Source organism: Puma concolor, chromosome D4 (assembly GCF_028749965.1).
Source record: "Puma concolor isolate L17-30 chromosome D4, mPumCon1.1.hap2, whole genome shotgun sequence".
NCBI lineage: Eukaryota > Metazoa > Chordata > Mammalia > Carnivora > Felidae > Puma > Puma concolor.
Window position 1 is genome coordinate 12600518 of NC_141679.1, and position 17972 is coordinate 12618489.

Sequence of the window (17972 nt, forward strand, 5' to 3'; positions counted from 1 at the left end):
CCACTTAATTGATTGCCTGAGCTTGATATAAATCATGTCTCACTGGACTTCTAGGCTTATGTGGGGGAGGAAAAATTTTTCCAGTCCCTGGTTGGGTTTGAAAATTTAACTGGCAAAGACAAATTAACAGAAGAAAAGCATACAGATGTATTTAATATAAATTTTACAAGACAAAGGAGGCTTCATAATGAAAGGAAGACCGGAAGAAGCTATTTAACCCGAGTATTTCTATGCTAGGTTTGATGGAGGAATGTGATAGGTTAAGGAGTGTGAGGTAACAGTGGTAAACTAGGGGGAATTTAGCTAGACCCTTTCATTCAGATTCCTCTCTGTGCCCCTTGGTCTCGGAGATAAGGGTGCTCCTTTCTTCTGGGTGTGGCGAGGGCACCTCTCAAACAGGGTCTTATGACCTGCTTCAGGGGAAAATGGAGGGAAAGGTCAGAGAGGCCTTCCCATTACTGCTGTTTTCTCAGCCTTGTTCAGCTTCTATATTCAAGATGCCAAGGTGCCATATTTTCAGGTAGCTCATACTGAACCCCATCACTTCACCAGGAATTTCATTTTCTGACATTGGAGTGCATCTCCTGAAGGTGCCTCCCCTCCAGTTCTCCTTCAGACAATTCTTGCCCTCCTAGCATTTCTTTTACATACAGCTGATTTTAAAAATAGCTGATTTAGGGGGGCCTGGGTGGCTCAGTCGGTTAAGCATCCGACTGCAGCTCAGGTCATGATCTCACAATCCGTGAGTTTGAGCCCCACGTAAGGCTATGTGCTGACAGCTCAGAGCCTGGAGCCTGCTTCAGATTCTGTGTCTCCCTCTCACTCTGCCCCTCCCCCGCTCATGCTCTGTCTCTCTCTGTCTCAAAAAATAAAAAAAAAAAAATAAATAAAATAAATAATTTAAAAATAGCTGATTTGGAGGCACCTGGGTGGCTCAGTCTGTTAAGTGTCTGACTCTTGGTTTTGGCTCTGGTCATGGTCTCATGGCTTGGTGAGTTTGAACCCTACATCCGACTCTGCACTGGGTAGCATGAATCTGCATTGGCAGCATGGACCCTGTTGGGATTCTCTCTCCCTCTCTCTCTGTCCCTCCCTGACCTGTGCTATCTCTGTCTCTCTTAAATAAATAAACTTAAAAAAAAAATAAAAATAGCTGATTTCATCTGTGGATGGATGGTATGATGGGGATCAGGAAATGCTACCTCAAAATATGCCACTTTGGCATAAGAATTATTTTCAGCTTAAGGCATCTGAGTTCCTGAAAGACCTTACTTGCCTAAAAGCAGTGGCTTTCAAAAGAACTCATTTGTCATAGATCCCCTCCCTGGGAGCAACTCTAACCTTCTCTTCTGGGAGAGGAGAAATTGACTTCACACCTGGATAGACATTGTCACAAACTATCTCCCATCTATTCTCTCAAAGACCCATTTATCTTTCCAAAGATTCATCCTGTTTCCATAAATGCCCTCTCCCCTGAAAACTTCTAAGAAGTCACTTGTTCTCCCAGAAGTGACCCTCTGACCCCCTTCCCCTTTCCCCCCTATTAAGATGGTATATACACTCTGAATCTCCCAACTTCTTTGGGTATTCACCTCCTTCTGTGATGTCTCTGTGCACATAAAATTAAAAATTAATGAATTTATATGCCTTTTTTCCTGTTAATTTGTCTTTTGCCAACTTAATGTATAAGTCCCCTAGCCACTAAAAATAACTGAGAGGGTAGAAGAAAAGTTGTTCTCCTCTTTTAATTTTAGTCTAGGATTTGTTTCAAAGTAATGTGGAAGGGGAGAGTGGATGGGAATGAATTGGCATCATGGATTGATGGCTGTTGGAGCTGATGATGTCTACTTTTGTATATTTTTAACATTCTCCACGAAAAAGTGTTTTTAATAGTTGATTCTTTTGATGGTAAGAATATTGCTGATTTCGTTTTCTATCTTTGATTTTGATTCTGATTATTAGGATAAGGACAAAGAAGAACTTATGGCTGAAAATTTGCCCACCAGATTTTTGCAGGAAATATGTGGCTTCTATATGGATAGAGTAAGTGATAACCCACATTTAAAACAATAACTGTATATTCTGAAGGCCTACCATATCTAGCCACCATGTGTGGTACTTCATAAGTACTGTTTTGAATCTTCACAAAAACCCTACCAGGTAGTTGTTGTCATCTCCATCTCATAAGTGTGGAAACTGAGACTCTGATAATCAAGTTGGCCAAGGTCACCCAGTTAGTAAATGACAGAGCTGGGATTCAAACCCAGCTTAATTCTTTGCCCTTTATTCATATATTCCACAAATGGTTACTGAATGCCTGTCACGTACCACACATTGTTCAGAGCTATGAACTTGGAAATTTTCAGCTCTGCCCAAATCTATAGAACTTACAATCTCCTTCCCTGGCCTGAACCACTTCCAAGGAAAGCAGGACCTGACACTAGTCTTCTCCCAACTACATGAAAAGCCAACGTGCAGCAAAGTTATTGTCCGGAAACATTGTCCAAGACTCGGACATATGCAAAAGAGATTACTGGAAGTCCTTTCGATGGAGTGCTGGGCACTGTCTAGAGGACACTTTGCGGATTAGCTGATTATGTAGACTGACACATTTGGTAGTCTTTTAATTGATGAATATTGTACCACTCTGTAGGAATAGAAATTATGTTGTAGGAAACTGATAACAATGCAAATGATTCTGGCCCATAGCAAGAAAGTAGAGACAACTCATTTCTGCCCTGCAGAAAAAGTCCATCCCAAACATTATAGTTTATTACTTGATATATTAACCAGATTTGCTCCTATTAGCCAATTTATGTCAGCATTCCTGATTGCCAATGCCTGGTAATGCTGGTTTGGAGAAATCAGGGGCTGGATCACAGTAGGTCCTGCAGATTGTGAGGAGGAGTCTGGACGTTACTGAAAGTGCGACATGAAACCATTAGAAAGTCTTAAGCAGAGGAATGACATAATGTGAATTATTCTCTATAAGGACTGCTCAAGCTGCAGGGTGTTCTGAAGTCAGATGTCGGGCTTTGGGAGAGCTATTTCATCTCTCTTTGTGACAGATTCTTCATCTGTAATGTCAGTAAAATGGTAACTGCTGTGGAAGATTGTTGTGAAGATTACATAAGGTTGAAGACATGCTTACTTCCTCCCTCCTGACATAAATCGTTGCTCATTTTTTTTTATAATTTTTTTTAACGTTTATTTTTGAGACAGAGAGAGACAGAGCATGAATGGGGGAGGGTCAGAGAGAGAGGGAGACACAGAATCTGAAACAGGCTCCAGGCTCTGAGCTGTCAGCACAGAGCCCGACGCCGGGCTCGAACTCATGGACCGCGAGATCATGACCTGAGCTGAAGTCGGACGTTTAACTGACTGAGCCACCCAGGCACCACAAATTGTTGCTCATTTAGATGAGCGTGTCTACATGAAGTCAGGAGGGGCTGACTTAGCCAATGGAAGCATCCACATGACATGTTCTTTTTTGTTTATTTTTTTTAAATTTTTATTTATTTTTAAGAGACAGAGGGTGAGTGTGGGAGGGGCAAAGAAAGAGGGAGACACAGAATCCGAAGCGGGCTCCAGGCTCTGAGCTGTCAGCCCAGAGCCCGGCCTGGGGCTTGAACTCACGAGCTGTGAGATCATGACCTGAGCCAAAGTCGGATGCTTAACTGACAAGCCACCCAGGCACCCCTCCACATGACATGTTCTGCATGATCATCTCTTAGGGGAGGGCGGTCATGGAGTAGAATTAGGCTAGGTAAGAGACAGAAGTGGAGGTGAGAATAAGAATTTAAAAACATGTTTTATGACTTGTGGCAAGTCTGCAACTCTAGATTGAATAAGGAACAGCTAGCTGAACAGGGTTTTTGTTTTATTTTGTCTTGGTAGGCAAATGTGAAATATTCCTTATTGTTATTCTTGTGAAAGCCAGAAAAAAGAAAGAAAGAGAGGAAAAGTTCTGCATTGCAGATAAGTTTGGGGTGAAGAAATTATCTCATGCATAGATTTCTTGATCTTCCCTTTTGAAGGTCCCTGAGTAATGATTTTCTATCCCTCTTGGCTTGGGGCAGTTCTTTAGGCTTAATTATAGGAAAGAAAAACTAGAGAAACCTCTAACGAAGAGAAAAAAAAAGAAGGACCCTTCAGTGCCCAGAATGCCTGAAGCTTCTCCTTGCCCTATACTGGTGGGCTGGCACTTGTATCTTACACCTGCTAGAGGACCTGGTAGCACACGTGGTGAAGCGACCCTGTGAGGCTGATATTCCCTCCCCCACTGTACACATGTAGGAACTGGGACCCAGAGAACTTAGGAAATTGTGCATAGCTGGTAAGTAGGGCAGCTTATATGCAAAAGGAGTTCCACGTGACACCAAATCCCATGTTTGTGAGCCTCATCACAGGTATGTATCAGCATGTTCATATGGTTTGATCCATACCATTTCCATTTTGAATATCTTCGCCTAAATGTTGATTCTGCTATTATATTCCCTATGCTCATAAATGTTTTCCTGTTTGTGCAGTAAAGAACATGTAATTTTAGATCTGGGATCTATAGTCTTCAGTTTCTCTGGAGAATAAATGATCCTGACATGTTTTTCTAAAATTAGATTCCTTTAACTTTTTATTGAAAATACAGCAGCTTATTGAAATTGTGCATGAGAATTGGTAGGATGGTTAAAATAAATATACTTTGGGCTCATTTTTGTTGCTGAAGGGTGCTGGCCGAAGTTATATGGTTAGATAGTAGAGACGATGCCCGGGGAGTTTTCTATCTGGGATGGTGCCAGAAACCAACAGTTACTAAAGCACACTGTGGCTTTATGGCTTGTATTAGGTCAGGTCTGACAGCCATTTCTCTGCCACATGACCATTTCTGTGGTCTCAGGAAAGTCTGTCTTCCCACCCCTGAATTGACAGAGTGGGACATGAGGCATTAAGAGTGAGGTGTGTGTGTGTGAGAGAGAGACAGAGAGAGACAGAGAGAGATGGATGGAGGAAGGAGAGGGAGAGAGAGAGAGAGAGACTGTGTTTGGGGGGCTGGGAGAACATACATCTTTTAATTTTCAAAGCACAAGGCACAACTTCCTTGTCGCATGGATTCTGGTCTGTGGCAGCTCGTTCTGGTATTCAGCCCACAAGTGAGAGTTTCTGCTTTCACCTACTCTGATTGTAACCATTTTTGTAAGCGACTAAGCAATCCTCTCCCTGGTTTATTTCTCCTCCTGAGATGTAGGTAGGAGAAAGCAGAGTGAAACAGAGAGCTATTTTTGAGACTAGCAAGGGGATCTCTGACCCTCTTCCTTACATTTTAAAAGACGCATTTAAAAGCAGCCTTCCTGCCTGCTGAGTTCTTGCATATTTGCTGACAGAAGTGAGGCACTATCCGGTGGCTGAGACATTGGGCTGCCAAGGCCATATTCCCTCAAAAGCCACGATGTCACATGGCAAACTCACTCCGCAACACTGGGTCTTCATTTATCATGATTCACTGGCTGTATGTGAACGAATCCCACTCAAACCAGAGTAAGCAAAAGGAGAATTTCTCACAAGGGCAGACAGGTGGTTCAGAGTGCTCTCGGGCAGGGATGCAGCGGAGCCAGGAGCCGATGGGAGCCTGGGCCTGAAACAGTCAAGAGTGTCTCTCTCTTCCCTGCTTCATTCTTCCCTGTCTTTCTAAGCCCACCTTTCTCGGCTTTTTTGGTTCACTTGATGGAAAAGTTAGTTTTCGAACAGCTTTTGAGTTTAAATGTTACAACTGTGATTCTCCAGAAACATTTCTCTCTCTCTGTTGTCCTCTGCTGCCCACTCCCCCTTTTGTTCTTTCTCCAATTCTGAAATTCTTGGAGAAGAGACATTGACTTACCAGTCTGGGCGAATTGCCCACTATCAGACCCACCAAACGGTGCCATTGTAGAGGGAAAGTCCATATCGCACAGCAAGGCTCCATGGGCATGACTGTGTGTGTGTGTGTGTGTGTGTGTGTAGTGGGCGTGTCCACTGTACATGTGTTGGCTCAGGAAGATATATTCCTCTGTGAACGACTCCTCGGGATTTTCCAGGAAATATGGAAACATGGCTATTCAGTGGTTGGTCTGATCAGACAGGCTGACCCTTATAACTGAGGTCACACATCTCATGAGTGTGATGTATTCTGTTTGCTTCCTCTAACCTTCCATGTCATGTCATGAGAAAATCATTTACCATAGCTTTAAGGAGGCCAAATGAAGCAGCAGTCACTTCCAGTGCTGAACTTAAGAAAGACAAACAGTTCTGGGAAAAGGAATGTGTACTTTCTCTAATTTGAAGCCCCCAAAACCTTCAGTGCTAAGGTACAAATACCGCTCCAGTATTAGGGAGGACACTGATGTGTTCCACGGCCAACTTGGAGGACCGTGATTCCCCTCCAAAGGCCAAGGGCTGGGCTGGTCCTAACTCTTGTCTTCTATTACCATCTTTCCTTTAAGAATCTCCTGTCATTTTCCACTCTTACCATCATTCTCTTTGGGGTGCATGTGACCTGCTTGATTTTTAGTATTTCTTGTCAAATGCCAGCATGGGCTTGCCCTGACACCCCAAAGCTCAGTAGCGACAAGGCTGGCATAGTCAAGCAACACACTACCAAACGTCAAGAGAAATGAGACAGTGGAGCTTACAGAATACAGCCACCCCTTATGAACATTTTTGCAAGAATGTGCTTTCCATTTATTTCTATTTTGTATTTCTGTCTTTGCTTTTCACAGTACCGAGGAGGGTGACGAGCATAAGCAAAAAAGCACTGTGAGTTCCCCCCACACACAAGTGTTTTGAGGTGGTGGGAGAGAAAACTTGTCACCAGAGATGACAGACAACAGCAGGGTAGACACAGTACCCCTGCCTCACCCATGTGGTTTCTGTCGTCATGTATTTTTTTAAATCTTCTCTGCAAGACTCTGCAAAGTTCACTTTGGTGTCACTTTTGTCCATTGCTGCTGTAACAGATTGTCACCAAACTTAGGGGCTTAAAAGAACACCACTTTGTTATCTCACAGTCCTAGAGATCAGAAGTCAAACACAGGTCTCACTGGGCCACAGTCAAGGTGTTAATAGGGCTGTGTTCTTCTTTGGAGGCTCCAGGAGAAAACAGGTGTTTTGTTGTTGCTGTTGTTTTGTTTTACTATTTGCCTTTTTTACCTTCTAGAAGCCACCTACTTGGCCTGTGGCTCTTCTTCCCATCTTCAAAGCCAGCAATGGGCTATATTTTTCTGACCCTTTTGTGGTCATGTTTCCCTCTGAGCACAGCTGGGAAAGATTCTCAGATTTCAAGAACTCATGTGATTGGGCTCGCCTCAATAATGTAGAATGAATACCTAATCTCAAGGTCCTTCGTTAAATCCCATCTGCAAAATCCTTCTTGCCATGTAAAAAAACATACTCCCTGGTTCTAGGACTTAGGACATAGACATCTTTGGAGTGGTCATGCAGGCTATTTTTGATGGGAAGTAAAAAATTCTATCTTAAAACGACTGAAACCTCTTCTGCCTTCCAGGAAGGTGATATTCTTCTCCATAGCAGATCTTAAAAAATAACTTTTTTCTTTTTTCTTTTTTCATTTAGGAAGAAAACACTCTGGTGGTCTTAACAGGCCTTTTTGGCTATACCATGCAAGGCCTTTCTAGGCTTGGGTAGCAAGGGAAAGGTTCACATAAAGGAGAAAAGTGCTCCAAATAATAAAGTAATAGGGAGTCTGGGAAACTGCACATATGCACAAACATCTAATTATTAGTATGGACACTTACAACCCGTTTACACACCCAAATTAATGAACCTCGAATTTAGACTCTATGATGTGACTGAAATTCCACAGTTTCCTCTTTTTTTGGTGATTTTTAAAAACGGACACATTGATTTTGACCTTCTCATGTTAGGCTGCACATAGAATCTATGTCAAGGAGGGCCTGGAGAGCTTCCTCTGCCTCAGGTGGAGTGTATAATGATTCCTCCTTGTTTCTTGTCCCAGGGGCTGGGGGCCCCTACCCACATGGCCTTGCAGGCCTCAGTGTGGTGAAACATCAAACACAAGCACGTATAATAGTGGGGGTGCCAGTAAGGGGAAGAGTTCAGTGTACTGTCTACTTCTTTGTAACTCTTCTTTTTTTTTTTTTTTTTTTGGTCTTGTAAAATGAGCAGTATTTTTCTCTGCTTGTGCCTGGGCTGTCTGTCTTTATTCATGCAGCTGTCCCTGCCTGGAATATCCTCCTTTCTTCCTACCATCTACCTGAATCGTTCATGTTTTCAGGGCCCAAACCAGGCCTGGGCTCCTCCCCATACAGCCCTCTGTGATTACGCAAGAGCAAATGAAACATTCCCTCATTTGAACCATGATTCCTCTTAAAAATACCAATTCTCATTTAGCCATTAAATATTTTCATGATTTCTCCCTCTCTTCCTTTCTATGAGACATATTTAGAATATCTCTGAATTCCTGAGCCATTTCTTACGCTTCTAAGTTTTTACGGTGCCTTTTGTAGTATGTGATAGGTACTCAATAAATGTTGGATGTAGTAGACAACTTTTTTTTCTTACGGAATCTTTCCCCTTGTCTAGCAATATTACTTCCCCTTTCATTTGGTAACTAGTCCATCTGTCTATCCGTCCGTCCATCCATCCATCCATCCATCCAGTTTATGGGGTGCCTCGAACCAAGCACAGCTCTAAGTACCTGGAATGCTTTAAAAAACAAAACGTGTGGGGCGCCTGGGTGGCGCAGTCGGTTAAGCGTCCGACTTCAGCCAGGTCACGATCTCGCGGTCCGTGAGTTCGAGCCACGCGTCAGGCTCTGGGCTGATGGCTCGGAGCCTGGAGCCTGTTTCCGATTCTGTGTCTCTCTCTCTCTCTGCCCCTCCCCCGTTCATGCTCTGTCTCTGTCTGTCCCATAAATAAATAAAAACGTTGAAAAAAAAATTAAAAAAAAAAAAAAACGTGCAAAAACTCTCCACCCTCATGGAGAGGAGAGAAAGGCAATAAGCATACATAAGTAAGTTGCATGTTAGAAAGTAATGTATGCGTTGAAGAAAGAAGAGTACAGAGCAGGACAAAGAGGACTGTGAGTGTCAGGGGAAGGAAATAGGTTGTGAATTTAAGCAGGTGGTCAGGGCAGGCCTCGCTGTGAAAGTGATGTTTGAACAAAGACTCGAATGAGGTAAGGAAGTGAATTCTATGAATATCTCAGGGGAGGCTGTTCTGGGCAGGGAGAACAACTTGTACAAAGGCTGGAGCTAGAGTGGGTTTGGCATATTTACGGAGGAGCAAGTGGGAGAGGAGTGGGAGGTGAGGTCAACGAGTAAATAGGGGACCAGAACAGGCGGGGCTTCGAAGGCCATCATAAGGACTTTCACTAACTCCTCTCCAGTCACATGGTTTCAGAGGAGTCTCTCAGTTTTAAAGTGGTTTTTTCTCACTCCTATCTAATTGTGTGGCTCGCCACCAGCCACCGTTCATTAGGGGTGGATATAGGACCAAATTTAGCTCACGTGGAGCTCTTCATAGAATTGTAAACTTGAAACAGCGGGGGTTGGGGGAAAGTCAGGATCTGGTCCAGATTTTGTAGATGGACTCTCTGGCCCCATTCCAATCTCCTTGTGGCACGACTTCATGTTAGAAGGAAAGCTGAAGACCACATTATCCAGACCTTTTTTGTGTGTTAAAAAACACATAGCATAAAATTTGCCTTCTTAACCACTTTTAAGTGTATAGTATGTTAGAGTTAGCTGCAAGCACAGTGTTCTGCGACAGGTCTCTGGCACTGTCTCAACTTGCAAGACTAAAGCTCTATCCTCATCAAAAAAACAAGTCCCCATGTTCCCCTTTCCCCAGTCCCAGCCAACACCACGCTACTTCCTGTCTCTCCAATTTTGGTGATTCTAAGCACCTCATACATGTGGCATCACAGGGCACCTGGGTGGCTCAGTTAGTTGACCATCCCACTCTTGATTCCGGCTCAGGTTATGCGCTGAGCATGAAGCCTGGTTAAGATTCCCTCTCTCTCCCTTCCCTGCATGTGTGAGTGTGTGCTCTCTCTCTCTTAAAAAAAATAAGTGGAACCATGCCCTATTGGTCTTTTTTGTGACTAGTTTATTTCACTTAGCATAATGTTCTCAAGGTTTATGCATGTTATAGCACACGACAGGATTTACTTCTTTTAAAGGCTGACTAATATTCTACTATGTCTATATCACATTTTTTTTAATCCATTATCCATTCATCCATCAGTGGACATTTAGGTTGCTTCTACCTTTTGGCTATTGTGAATAATGCTGCAATGAACACGGGTGTGCAAGTATCTCTTTGAGAGCCTGTTTGCAATTCTTTTTGGATATATACCCAGAAGTGGGATTGCTGGATTACATGATAGTTTTATTTTTAACTTTTTGAGGAAACTGCATGTTGTTTTTCCATGGTGGCTGCACCATTTTACATTCTCACTAACAGTACACGAGAGTTCCGATTTCCCCACGTTCATACCCAGACTAGCTGGGTTTTTCAGGTTTTGAGTGACACGAAGCAGATGCCCCTGGGAGATGTGGAACGTAGAAGTTCACATTGTGAAGCTGTCTCTGGGCAAGCTTGGTATGCAGATGTTTGGGTTTTTGTGACAGTTGTAGCTGAGGTCCCAGTGGCTGGTTCTTAGCTTCATGGGTGGTGTCAAGAAGCAGAACATGGGACATCAGTGTCACTTGAACAGAAAGCAGGGAGGGAGTGGATGGCCTTCTAATAGCGGCAGGAAGCTCTGCAGTATTATTCTGGAAGTTGTTCCTGGAAGCTCAGCCTCATGCCTACAGCACCTGCTCTTCCAGGGACTGGGTAAGCAGCTAACTCTACAGGTGATAGAGGAGGTGAGGATCACTTGGTAAAGCACGTGCACTGGGTACCTATCTGTTTTCAGCTTAAATTTGCAAGAGGGGTTTCTGTCATCTGCAGCTGAACCTGAATGGATACAGACACTCTCTGGTCAGAGCTGAAGCATGAAATAGAGGGGCTCTCAATGTTTATGTTTCCCTCTGTGAAGGGATACTCATTTGCAGTCAGAGAGAAGGAAGTCAACACAGACCAAAGCAGAGATAGAGACAGAGTTTAAATAAGACTGAATTTAGGTTCCCACTCTCCACAGGGCCCTGCAACACACATTATCCATTTCTGATTTGGTTATCCAACCTGCCTTTTGTTACATGAGATAACCCAAAATCATTATTATAAATTCCCCCTTTTGCTTAGGCTCATTTAAGATGCACTTCTGTCACCAGCAAATCAAAAGTTGAATGGAATTGAGGTAGAGGATACCTTGGAGGTGGTATTATGGGTTGTAACTTTTAAAGAATTAGTCCATTAAGCATGTTCCTCTCTCTCTCCTCTCCAATTCATGGTTGCTTATTTTGATCATTTAGAGTTTAGAGTAATGAGGTCAAATGCAAAGCTAAGGGGTTGTGTCTGTCCTGATTCACAGCCACAGCTATTATCCTAACAGACCTTTCACTGCTGGAAAATCACCTCAAATTAAGGGACCTACTGTTGGCAGATTAGAAATCTATAAAAAGTAGAAATAGCATATAACTGGAGCATAAGTGGGTCACCGAGCAACTGCTCCACCTAAGACAATGATGCCTTCCTACAGGAATGTGGAGCCCTGCCTTGTGGAAGCCACACTCCAGGGCTGGCAGTTTCAGACTTGAGAAGACCAGCGTGACTTTCACCCAAACTCACCTGAACAACAAACCACCCCAAAGCCAAACACATCCTATCCCAAAGAGTGGCCTAACTAAATTCCAAGCAAAATGTCCATGTAGTAACTTAATTAATACCTGTAAACTAGTAGCCCCAAGTCTTGCCTATTTCCATCATTGGGTGGCAGCCAGCTGCCAGACGTCAGATCAGCTACAACAATTTTCTTAGGGGGTGTGTGGTCTTTTTTCCTTTGGACCCCTCCATTACCCTACCCATTGTTGAAAGCATACACCTGGTGGTCATGTTTCTCCATGTAATCCCTGCTCCCCCCATTTTTCCTGCTCCTCAAATCTCTTGACCTGCCCTTGGAGAAGCCAATCATTCACTAGTTGGTAATCACCAGATTTGTTCTCTGGAAAGTAAAGTAAGGAAGACACTACTTAGTTGGTAGTGAGGGCTGGTGTTTAAAGATCTCATAGATGAAAAGCACAAGCAGTGAAAGAAAATAATAATAAATTGGACTTCCTCAAATTTTAAAAGCTTTTGTATATTAAAGGACACTACCAAGAAAGTGAAAAGAAGGCCATAGAATGGGTGAAAATATTCATAAGTCAAGTATCTGATAAAGGCTTGGTATCCAGAATATATATAAGGAATTCTTACAACTCAACAACAAAAGAGAACCCAATTTGGAAAATGGGCAAAGATTCGAATAGACATTTCTCCAGAGAAGATGTACAAATGGCCAATAAGCACATGAAAAGATACTCAACATCATTAGCTATTATGGAAATGCAAATCAGACCCACAATTACATGCTACTTGACACCTATGATGATGGCTACAATTTTAATTTTTTTTTTAATGTTTATTTAGTTTTGAGAGAGAGAGACAGAGAGAGAGAGAGAGGGAGGCACAGAATCCGAAGCAGCCTCCAGGCTCTGAACTGTCAGCAAGATCCCATCATGCACCTCAAACCCATGGACCATGAGATCATGACTTGAGCCCAAGTTGGATGCTTAACTGGCTGAGCCACTCAGGTGCCTCAATGGCTACAATTTTTTAAAAAGGAAAGTATCAAGTGTTAGGATGTGGAGAAATGAAACCCTTCTACATTGTTGGTGGGAATGCAAAACGGTACAGCTGCTGGGGAAAACAGTGTGGCAGCTCCTCAAACAGTTAAATGTAGAATTACCATATATGACCCAGCAATTCCGTTCCTAGGCATATGCCCAAGAGAGTTGAAACATATGTTTACACAAAACCTTTTATACAAATGTTCAAGTAGTATTGTTCATAAGAGCCCAAGATAGTAGAAACAACCCAAACGTCCACCAACAGATGAATTGATATAGTGTGGGGTATCCATACAATTCTTTAGGTATATACCTAGGAGTGGGATCTCTTGGTCATGTGATATTCTATGCTTAATTTTTTGAAGAACTGCCATACTGTTTCTAGGAAAAAAATTTTGCCTGATTCTTCGACCACTTAAAGTACCTGATGATAAAGACTATGAAATCAGTAGTCAATAATATTTATAGCCATCCACTATACAGGTTCACAGAGCCATTTTTATCAATCATACTTTTACAGAGGGCTTCCTGTGTACTCAGGGGCTGAGGTCCCCAAGACAAGTAAGATAAGGTCCCTGCCTCTAAGGGGCTTATAGTCCTGGGGTGGAGCAGGGAATTGGATTGGGTTACATAAGGGCAGAGAAAAATGTGAGTCAGGGAGGCAGTCCATGCTTGGAGGTGCTTATAGTCTAATGGGGGAAAGAGACCAAAATACAGCAAAACCTTGGATTGCAAGTAACTTGTTCTGTGAGTGTTCCACAAGACGAGCAAAGGTTTCTAATAAATTTTAACTTTATAAACGAGTGATGTCTTGCAATACAAGTAGTACATGATGCTGAATGTCACATGGTCACAACTGAGCCAATGGTTCTTGAAATTCACTTTGATATACGAGTGCTTTGGATGACAAGCATGTGTCCAGAACAAATTATGCTTGCAAACCAAGGTTTTACTGTAAATAGAAACATACACATGCACACACCCTATGCATAATCAGGAATTGAGTTGAAATCAGGATAGATTTTGGTATCAAAGATAGATCTTAAGCAAAGTTTAGTTTGGTGGGAATAGCGGGATGAGAAGAGGCCCTTGTGATGTAGAGCAATAGCCCTCATGATGGACTCAGGGCTCAGGGCACCACAGTACTGATGCCAGCTGAGTCACTAGCTGACTGTTTATTTTTCCGGGTCTAATTTCCCAGGCTGCAAAAGGGAGGGAGGTAGATTGAACCATCTCTATGGCCATTTAAGGTTTTTACAAGTTGCTTTTCCTCCTGTAGAAGAAATGAATTCATTTGGAAAGGGAGGAAAGTCTTGAGAAGAGAATGATAAAGCTTATTATCAAAACTGAATCCTTCTGCTGAGGGGCCACTATTGGTATCTGAAAAGAGATGTTCTGCAGGTTTATTCTTATGGATATTTGTAGGATTGAGGGGTGTTTACAAATGTGGCATGAGGGTTGGGGGAGGAAGAACAGAATTTCACATACATGATCGATGTGTGACTCAGTGATCCAGCCGTTGCCACCCTGCCCACATATGACAGGTTGGTACCTAAGACTGAAACTGAGACCACAGAAACAAAAGGTGGGGAAACACAGCATTTTGAAAGAAAAATTCTTGTACTTTCTGCACCATGAGGCAAGGCAGAGAACAGAAGACAAATATGCCCTTAAGTGGATAGAATTCAGAGCTGACTCATTGACCACACGCAGTCCCCTCCAACTGCCCGCTCCTTCATTCCTGCCAACTCACCTTCTCTGTCTGCTTCACCTCCCATCTCTCAGTCAGTCTTTTTTCTTCTGTTTATTCATTTTTAAAGTTTATTTATTTTGAGGGGAGAGGGGCAGAGAGAGAGAGAGAGAGAGGGAATATCCCTGTTGGCCCAACATGGGGCTTGATCTCACGACCCTGAGATTATGATGTGAACCAAAACCAAGAGTTGGACACTCAACAAACTGAGCCATCTAGGCTCCCAAGTCTTTGTTCTTCTAGTCCTTCAGTCCTCTTTTGTCCACATGACACCCCACAAATTCTGAGCCCCCTCCAACAATTCTCACATTAGTTGCCCCTCAGATGTCCCACCCTGTCCCTCCACACCAGTGATAGCTCCCTCTGTCTCCCTTACTCTCAGGACTTGTCCCCTGGGAATTACTCTATATCTTCTCAAACCTCCTCAAAAACAAAAACAAAAACAAAAAACCTTTTCACCTCAGCCAAAATTCTACCATGCTCCCTAGCAAGACTAGTCCCTGACACTTGTCCCTTTCAAAATCCTGGGTATCTGTATATTTTGTCCCTTTTCACTGACGTTTTCCATTTTACAAAAAAACACACTGCTTCTTTTTGTCTAGGTTTGATGCACAGAAATACCGGTAATTAACAAAAAAAAAAAAAAAAATAGGCAAAGTAAACTTACTATTTTAACCCAGTCTCCTGGTGAAACTTGGTGGAATAGGACACATTTTGAATAGAAATACAACTCACATGGGCCTCAACATTAAAGGGAACTGAAACTCCTAAAGAGGGCCTGGCCACAGGGAAGGCTTGGTTTTGTGGCTCAATGGTGTCCTTAAGAAACTGATTTCTTTCATTTTGTTTGTCTCCCTTTCCATGATTTAATGTCAGCCTGATTTAAAATTAGCTCTTCTCGTGGTCCCAAGGTGGCTGCAAGCAGCTCCCTGACTTATGGGCTACTGACAGACAAGAGAAACTCCATCACCGCATCCCCAGCTGAAGTCCTGACATTTACTCTGACTGGTCGTATGCTCACCTCTAATCACTGCGGTTATAGAGGGTCATGTAGTGATCACCACAACCTCAGTCAACTTTTCTACTTTTATAGCCGGAGTGGAGTTTTCCTTCCTGAAACCAATGACTCCCTTAAACTAAACCAGCGTGTTTGTCCTCTACTTACTTACTTGTAGGACGTGCAGGTTGGTTTGGACCCCACTATTGCCCATCCCTAAACTTATGTTTAGTTGGTGCTCTGTCTTTTCTCAGCCCCAGCCCTCTTACTCAAGTCAGAGCACTAACTGTTTAACAAAGCACCATGTGGGAGACTCCAGAACCATGTATGGCAGCCTGCAGGCAGAGGTGATGGATGCAGAGAAGGGTTGAGGGGAAGAAGACTGCTCGGCTCTGTAATAGTCATGTAGTGATATCATCACTTTAACTCTCCAAACATCTGTGGGAAGGCTCCTGTAGCTAAAAGTGGAACAGCTGATTAGAGGACACAGTGACTGGCGCTTCCACTGAATTCTGACCAGAAAAGAAAAGCCAGTTGGCGAAACAGAAGGTACGAGAAACATGGGAGGAAGTGACTGAGTCACCCTGGAATTCATCAAGGCAGATAAAGGGAACAAATGGGCATGTTCAGACACATCCATTGGATTTTTTTTCTTTTTTCATCTGACAAAGGTAAAAGGAGTCCACAGTTTCTAGAAGAGACTATCACTTAAGAAGAAAAAGAAATGTTTACTCTGTAATCTTGGGTTATCCTAATGAGAAGGACACTGAAATAGAACATGCTCCAGGAACAATCCATGCCTAGATTTAAAAAGAACAAAACCAGGATCTCAAAGGCATGGTACATGATCAAGGATGCTTTGAAGACCATGGACGTGGCACAAATCTGTACAAGTGAAAAATCCTGAACACTCACTGTGAATACATTGAGACTTGAGAAATGTTAAAAACCAAAAAGTTGGTTTTTTTTAACTTATTTTTAAAGAAAACAAAAGAAAAGAGGGAGAGATCATTGTTTGAAGGAGATGGTGTCAAGTTAGATGATAGACAAAGCAGAACCCCATGTGTGCACATCTCTCCCTCTTAAGGAAAGGTTTTTGTTTGTTTGTTTGTTTGTTTGTTTGTTTAACATGGAGAGTCTAGTATGTCGGAGAAAACTGCAGTCCAACAGAATAAAGATGTTAGCAAGAATATTAGTCCATTAAAATGCATTTCAGTAATTAAGCTAAATGAATTATATCTAAAGAAATTAAAGCAACTTGCTTATGTGATGATCTTAGGTTGTGTAGTGGGCAGAATCATGGCTTCTTCCAAAGATGTCCACATCCAATCCCTACAACCTGTGAATATGCTACTTTACATGACAAAAAAGGACTTTGCTGATGTGATTAAAGATCTTGAGATGGGAATATTATCTGGTTATTGGGTTGGGCCAAATGTAATCACAAGGATCCTTAAAAGAGGGAGGCAGGAAAGCCAGAGAAGGAAGAAGTGATGTGATCATGGAAACAAAGGGCAGTGATGTGATTGCTGGCTCCTGGACATGAGCCATAGAATGTGGGTGGCATCTGAAAGCTGGAAGGGGTAGGGAATGGGTTCTGCCTTCAGACACGTCAGAAGGAATGCAGCCCTCTCCATACCTTGATTTTAGGCCAGAGACACTGATTTCAGACTTCTGAACTCCAGACTCTAACAAACCTGTGTAGTTTTAAGCCAATAATCTATGGTCATTTGTTATAGCAGCAATAGGAAACTAATATAAGATCACTATCTCAGGCTGGGAAAAACGTTGCAAAAAGAAAAATTACCAAAGGATGAGGTAGACATGTTCCAACTTTATAAGGGGCATTCTAGTAAACACAAACTTGAAATTTCAGATCCCTAAGCAAGTAGTTTGCAAGAACTTAGAGAAGTAGGTATTTATCAGAAGCAAGTATAAATAAACTAAGAATCAATAATATCCAAATAAGGTTACTGGGGTTTTAAAGTTATTACATTTTATTAGACTAGGATATGTCTAGTCTAATGGAACAAATGAAAGATTCAACAAAGCATTTGATAAAGTACCCTTTGATAGTCATGCAGACAAGATAAATCAGTGTAGCCTGGACCACAGAAAAATCAGAAGTATTCAGAGTTGACCCAACAAATATACCCAAAGTATGTTGATTTTAATGCATCAAAGCCAATTTGGAAAAAATGAAAAATCTTTCCTGCTTTCTTTGGCCAAATGCTATTAAGACTTTTTAAATCAACAACATGGCTATGTAAATGTATACTTTTTAGATTGGTGGATAAAACAATGTAAATAGATGGGTGGAAGTAATTAGTTTTTAACAACATCTTCCCAAGTTGGAAAAAAAAATATCGAAGTTAGTAAAGTAAACTTGAAAAGGAATGTATGTAAAATCTGGCATCAGGTTTAAAAAATGTGCAAAATTACA

General features: G+C 42.3%; 1 protein-coding gene across 4 annotated transcripts in view; it reads left to right on the top strand.

Moving 5' to 3' along the window:
• The window catches only part of CFAP95 (cilia and flagella associated protein 95), a 184101-nt gene that overhangs the window by 121710 nt on the left and 44419 nt on the right, over nt 1-17972 (top strand). Inside the window, exon 6 of one of the 4 annotated variants that reach the window (XM_086684983.1) lies at nt 1963-8728. The exons of the other annotated variants lie outside the window; for them this stretch is intronic. Within the exon in view, the coding sequence (XP_086541109.1) occupies nt 1963-2073 (111 nt within the window). The 3' untranslated portion in view covers nt 2074-8728. Of the gene's footprint in view, nt 1-1962; nt 8729-17972 lie in introns of those variants that run through there. 4 annotated transcript variants of the gene reach the window in all.